We start from the raw sequence: 6,363 nt of genomic DNA on the forward strand, positions 1-6,363 counted from the left end.
TTTGAGCTGGGGACAGAACCAGGCTGGAGCAGGGCAATGCTGTGGCTGCAAGGGCAGCTTGGCCCAGCTCACCCCCTGCACCCTGTGCTGCCTGCCCAGCCAGGACAGACACACAGATAGATGGGCAAGAGCCTCTGACTACAGCAGAAATGAAACCAGTAACATGAGACAAGTAGCCTCAACAGTCCCCTCACCATGATGCTGCAGGAAAGTTCAAACTTCTTTGTCACATTAAATAAGAGCATTTATTGGGTAAATGAAGTCAGTGCATCACCAAAGTAAAAGGAGTGCCCTGGAAGTGTGGGGAGAAAATCCCCCTGCTCTGCTTGGACCATGGCACTCCCAGCCCAATCCCAGTGCACAGACAGGTCCACGCTCCCTGGGACACTGGGACCTGCAAGGCTTGGGCTGAACAAGGGCAGAGCTCAGCTCCTGGCTGCAGCCATAGCCCTAGTGATGTGTTGGGATGATGGGAACAGTTGACACAGCCCAGAGGAGTGACAGTGGTTGAGAAACATTGTAATTACCAAAGAACAATAAATACTGATTTTATAAATGCATATTTGCATGTGGTTTTATTGTAAACATTATCAAGCTACAATTTTACCTGCTTGCTTTTTCTCAAGCCAGCAAACTCTCCAATAAGCCAAACAAACTGAGATCAAACAGGTCAGATTTGAAGGAAGAGATCCTGCTTAACAGCAATTTCTGACTTGGGAGGTCTCCCCTGCCCTCAGTGATACCCCAAGGACAACATTTTTTCATATTGCAAATTCTGATATGATGAATAAAAGTCAATCAAATATCTGCTGTAGATTAATGCAATTTTGAAAAATAAACCCTCAGTACCCACCTCACAATTTCAGCAGGAGACATATGGAAGCCTAACAGCTAAAACAGCATTATTTCAAATCAATTCAGTGTTGCAGAGAAATCTTGTAACCTACCACAGGAAAATAGAAACTTGGCTGTAAATTACCCTGCCTGGGCTTGCAGCCTCAGCATGAAGCACATGTGAGCAGCCTATAACTCATCAGGGTCTCAGAGGTAATATGGGAGTTAAGGCTGCACTGACATTACTCCTGAATATACAGTGTAATAAGTTAATGCTTTGGGGAAAAACAAATACCATTTCCCCTTTGCCTCAGCCTCTCACAGCCCCCATGCTTTGTGCACCAATGGCACCCTGCAAGGTATACCCATCCTTGCTTCACTTCACTAATTAGAGTTTACCTCCTGCAGATTACAACATGGGATTAATATTAAGCAAGAGCCATCCTGCTCACCCTCAGCCTGGTCCTGAGAAGTGCTGAGCAGCATACAGGGGACTTCTAGTCCAGCCCTTCCTTGTAAGGAGACTAAAAACTTAATAACTTCTATTCATAGTAATAAATACATGCCTTTTTTTTTTAATAACTCCAGGTTTGGGAAGGGTTTTCGATTTCCTCCCAGAAATCAGACCCCAAAGGTATCACTGTGTCACTAAAGATGGTGTAAGATCAACAAAACCTCAGGAAATGCCTGTCACCCTGCAGGGCACTGACAGAGTTAACAGCAACAACAGCATCATTTGCAGCGTTCAGCAAATTAAAACCCAGGGGAGGCACTGCTTGTGGAGGCAGTGTGCACCTGTACTGGTACCAACTGCACACCTGTACTGGTACAAACTGCACACCCGCTCCTGAATGACGGAGCACCTGGGGGTCAGACCTGGCTGTGCCAGGCACCAAGTACCCAGGGGAGGAGGGACGGTGCCAGCACAGGGACAGTTTCAGCTGAGTTCCAGGTGCAGGGACGTTTACACAGGTGCTTGACCTCCAAATGCTGATCATTTCCTCTGGGCCAGGGATACATTTGCCTGGCAGTTGGAGTCAGAGACACACTCAGCCTGGGGTCAAGATGATTCCAAAGCTGGACAGGCTCACGGGGCAGACTGGACTGACGACTGGAAGCAGAGGTGCAGTTTCACACTCATGGTGAGATATGTATAACGTGCCTTTCCCATCTTTTAAAAACTTGCCATTGTGAAGCTGTTGGAAGGTTAAATAGTTCCAAGTTTTCTGCAAACCCTGGTGGTGGTGCTGGCAGCCCAGTCAGGCAGCACAGATCCGGCAGGGCTGCAGCCCGCTCTCGTTGCACGCCGAACACCTCAGAGCCCGGTAGGACTCCTTGAATCTGTTTGCCAGCATTGAGAACTTGCTTCCATGGCAGAGTGAGCAGGGAGCAGAGCCTGAGCCTTTACACTGTGAACAACCGTGTTCAGCATCACCCTCCTGAAGGAGAGAGAGCAGGAAAAAATCTGTTAGCGGATGTGAGACACCAAAGCCAGGAACACACTTGAAAGAGGGAAATTCTATCTTCTGGTCTTTCCCGTCAGGGTTACTCCTGACACACCACTCTGCCACTGACAGTCAGTTCTCTACACAAGGACTTCAACAGAAAGGCTCCCATATGTCTGGGGACAATTTGTGGCTACTGCTGAAAAATGAGAAGTTAATGTGACTGGGCTTGTAACAATACTCCAAATTTATCTTCCTCCTCTACACAGCTCCACCCATCCTCCTGTCATTTCTTATCATACCATCCCAGCTCTGCAACCTCAGGTTTGAGCTGAGCTTCATTTCTTCAGGCATTTCTCCTCACCCTGTCCCCCTAAATCCCTCATCACTGCCAATGCACACCTTGTTTCAAGGTTTCCCTTGTGCCTGCACCTTTCTCCCAGGGTGCCAGGCAGCCTCTTTCAAATCCCACCTTGAAATTCCTGGGGGAAGAAGGACCTTGGTGACCTGCACTCAGCACAGGCTGGACTCAGGTCTGTGAAACTGTATCTGCCCCAAACAACAACATTAAGTGTTGTGGGATCAAATTATGGTCAGACTAATTGGGATTTTGACCAACAAAGACTCCGTCATGAGAAAACAAGTGGAAGGCACGACCTTATTTCAGCTGATATTAAAATTTTAGCCTGCAGCAGTCTCAGCCACAAAGCAGCTGTGTTTAGCCTTGTCAGGCTGAAGAAACTCTGTCCTGCCCTTATCCCACTGGGAGAGGTGATGAGGGATGGACTCCAGCCAAGCTACATAAATGTCAGCCATCTCCAGGGAAAGAATCCAGTGGGAGACATGAGCATCTGGAACCAGCACAGCCATCCCCAGAGCACAGACTGCAGCACAGCATTGGTCGTTGTCTCCCGAGGGCAACGAGGAACAAAGTGATGCTTTTATTCCAAAGTTATCTAGGAGCCAGATACAGAGATGGATGGAGCTTGGGTGGGAATATTCTGTGGCCTGACCAGGGCTGAGAGACCCAAAAGCACTAGGGATAAAAAGCTCTTTCCATTTTCTCTTACCAGCACATACTGGTTGCAGGTGACCTTTTTTTCCACGTCTTTATATCCACCACCAAATCTCTCTTTCCTCTCCCGGTACAGGAAGGTATAGTCATTTATTCCCTCAGTCTGGATGATTCTTCTCATGAGCTCTTTCTGATCCATCGGTGCACGGATGATTTTCAGGTTATTTGTATAGATGATGATCTTTCCAAAATCTACGACTGGGGAAGCCTGAAGAAGGAACTGATCAGTGTCTCACCAGTATAAATTCACTCTGCAAACACTGATGGCCCCTGAGCTTCCAGAAGAGCATCCCCTTCACCCGCCCAGCTCCCTCACCACCCACAGAGCATCCAGCAGAGCAGTGAAGGGACAGTCCTAATGGGTGAATTTGTATTCTTTTCTAGTTATTTTAAAGCTAAACTTGGCATGGTCAAACATTTCCCTGAGAGCAGCATTTTGCTGACCTGGTCCCTCCTTCCCCCTCTCTGGGTGTCATATGGAGTTACCGGGGCCTATTGTTTTACACACTCTTCATATTTCGCTCTGTTTAAGTATCTGTGTCAAGAAGTGATGCAAAAGGAGATGTTCTCCTAAAAAATACCCTGCCAAGTCACATCAGCTGACACAAGGTGGCTGGTGCTCTCCTGACAGTGGGGCACCTGCTTCTCTGTGGGGAGAAACATGAGGGGGAGGCAGGTGAGCACAAGTTCTCACCAGCTGCAGAAGGTAAGAGCCTTGTGTGTGTTACAGAGGCATGGCATCTCCAAACACCAAGTGCATGTTGTTACAACACAAGCTGGTACTGGACAGCATGGTCACTCAAGGTATCTGTGGTTGAGGAGATTGGGGAAGGGAGAGGAGCATTACCCAAGAATGCAGAACAAATTACACAGTGGATAAGATCACAATACTGCTCTGTCTTTGGGCAGGAGAGATGCATCACAGTTTGATGTTTTCAGGTAAACTAGATGTCCAGTGTATCAACTAAACACAGGTCAAATATCAGTCATCTGGGTTTCCCACACGCAGCTTTATGAGCACCAAGAATGAACAGACTTCTAATGTGTTCAAATCAAGGCCACAAAAAGTGTTTACACATATCACATGTGTTCTGCCTCTTTATTACAACTAAAGAGACACTTCTATATCAGTGGCATTAATTACATGTTACGAAAATAGCCAGTGAAACTAAGCTGGGATTGTCCAAGTAGCCAAAGGGGAATTTTGACTGCTGGAAGATGAGGATGCCTGGCTCTCAGGCTCCTGGTACCCTCTTGGTGACACTGGCTTTCCTGGCAGCTGAGGTCACGCAACTTTAATGTTATAAATATACTTAATTAAGCTAATATGTACCTTACATTTGACTGCTCTAGATGCAGTTGGATTCCTATGCACAGATATTGGTATTTGTGGAAATCTTATATCCTACCCAATGGATAGATGCAGATCAGCACCAGGGGAAGCTGGAGCACATATGGAGCACAGCTAGCAGATGCTGTCCCCCACTGACTGCACTGCTGCAGACCCTGCTGATCTTGCCGCATGTGGAATACTCAGCATATGAAATTCCTGGGATAAAGGCTGGGGACTTACAATCACTGTTTCCAAGTTCCAGACAGACAAAACTGAGTTTTATCTGGATGACTGCTGTCACTGTATTACCCTAAATGTGGTTTTAGCCTGAGGCTGGTTCCCAAAGAGGGCACAGGCCTGGGCATCACTTACCCTGCAGTGGCTGGCGCCAGGCTGGCAGTCACTGAGCAGGGGCGAGATCCCCGTGAGAGTGTGTTCCTGATCGTCCCTGAGGATGCTGATCCGCTGGGCAGTCAGTGCTGTGGGCCAGTAGAACCTGTTCTCCAGCTCTTCCCCAGCTCCGCAGAAATGGTCCTCTGGCTCGAAGCTGTGGCGCAGGAACCTCCGTGAATGCTCCTTGGCCGGGGGCTCCAGCTCCTGCCCGTCTTCATAGACCTGTTTTAACACTCGACCGCTGTACGCTGAGGATATTTTGAACCTCACCTTGCGGGGCCGTCCCTCGTGCCGGGGGCTGAGTTTCTTCTGGGGCTCATCCATTATCGGGGTTTCAAGCTGCAGGTCCTGGAGGTTCAACTCCAAGAGCTATGGATCCAAAAGAAAACGCTCCCAGCTTTCTCCCACCACATGATGTATAATTCAAGGTTTCTAGTAGTTCCTCTCATCTTACAGCATAACTGACACCACTGTATTAAATATTGATAGAAATTCACAAAGAGAAAATATCGCTGGTAGTGAAGTCAAAGGCAGGTTGGTGAGTAGGGGCTAGGCTGGACACCACAGGATGAAAGAAGTTAACCTAGAATGAGAGGATTAAATAGGAAACTCTGCCCATGTTCTGAAACCATGGAAATGTTTCTGCCATGTGCTGTGATAAGAACTACCCCAAATACACCATCCCAGCAGCTTTTCACAATTTTCTGACAAGGTGAGAAGTTAAAAAGACAGGTTCACAGAAAAAGCAATCAAGCCTCACAAATTGAAAATGTGAATAATTCCTCTTCCATTCTTGCACTGAAACCCTGAGAGTACAAAGCTCCGTTTCATTTTAATCCAATGTGTTCCTCTACAGGCTGGTGAGATCTAATTAAGATTTTCTCTCTCTTTAGCTTTCAATCCCTATTTGTAATTCTTGCTGCCTTTTAGGGCCTTTTGACCATTCTGGGTTTGCTTTTCATTTCAGAAGACAGTTACCTGCTGAGAGCCCTCTGCTCGCCTGCAGGGCCTTGCCTGGCTCAAGGAGCACAGGGGATGTAGCTATCCCAGGAGGCAAGGCAGGGTTTGTAGAAGTGCTGGGCCAGAGGGGATGAGACCCCAGGCTGTCCTGGGGAAGAGCCATCAGCACTGGGCAGGTCCCTGCTCCACCCAGCAGCAGCTCTGTGGGGTACCCCCAGCTGAGGGACTTCAGTTCCCCTACACTCCCAGACGTCCATCCCCAGGCAGTGAACTATGTCCCAGGCACCTTCCCATGACAGCCTGCCCTTAGAGATCCCACTGGT

General features: G+C 48.0%; 1 protein-coding gene across 1 annotated transcript; it reads right to left on the bottom strand.

Moving 5' to 3' along the window:
- Positions 1-2,093: 2,093 nt before the first annotated feature.
- On the bottom strand, positions 2,094-5,404 carry GRXCR2 (glutaredoxin and cysteine rich domain containing 2). Its single transcript, XM_027902627.1, has 4 exons — positions 5,086-5,404; positions 4,143-4,162; positions 3,350-3,562; positions 2,094-2,273 (listed from the first exon to the last, which is right to left on the bottom strand). Exons 1-4 carry the CDS (start codon positions 5,402-5,404, stop codon positions 2,094-2,096), a joined length of 732 nt encoding a protein of 243 aa, XP_027758428.1.
- Positions 5,405-6,363: the final 959 nt, after the last annotated feature.

The sequence above is a fragment of the Empidonax traillii genome, unplaced genomic scaffold, assembly GCF_003031625.1.
Source record: "Empidonax traillii isolate 1590-97213 ecotype Southwest subspecies unplaced genomic scaffold, ASM303162v1 scaffold22:size5013007, whole genome shotgun sequence".
NCBI lineage: Eukaryota > Metazoa > Chordata > Aves > Passeriformes > Tyrannidae > Empidonax > Empidonax traillii.

What these genes read in the sequence shown, in the direction of transcription:
- GRXCR2 (XM_027902627.1), bottom strand. Translation starts at nt 5,404, where the DNA reads ATGGATGAGCCCCAGAAGAAACTCAGCCCCCGGCACGAGGGACGGCCC. An exon ending in CTCGCCCCTGCTCAGTGACT is followed by an intron (nt 4,163 to 5,085) that starts GCCAGCCTGGCG and finishes CCTCAACCACAG; the next exon opens with ATACCTTGAGTGACCATGCT. An exon ending in ATACCTTGAGTGACCATGCT is followed by an intron (nt 3,563 to 4,142) that starts GTCCAGTACCAG and finishes TTCCTTCTTCAG; the next exon opens with GCTTCCCCAGTCGTAGATTT.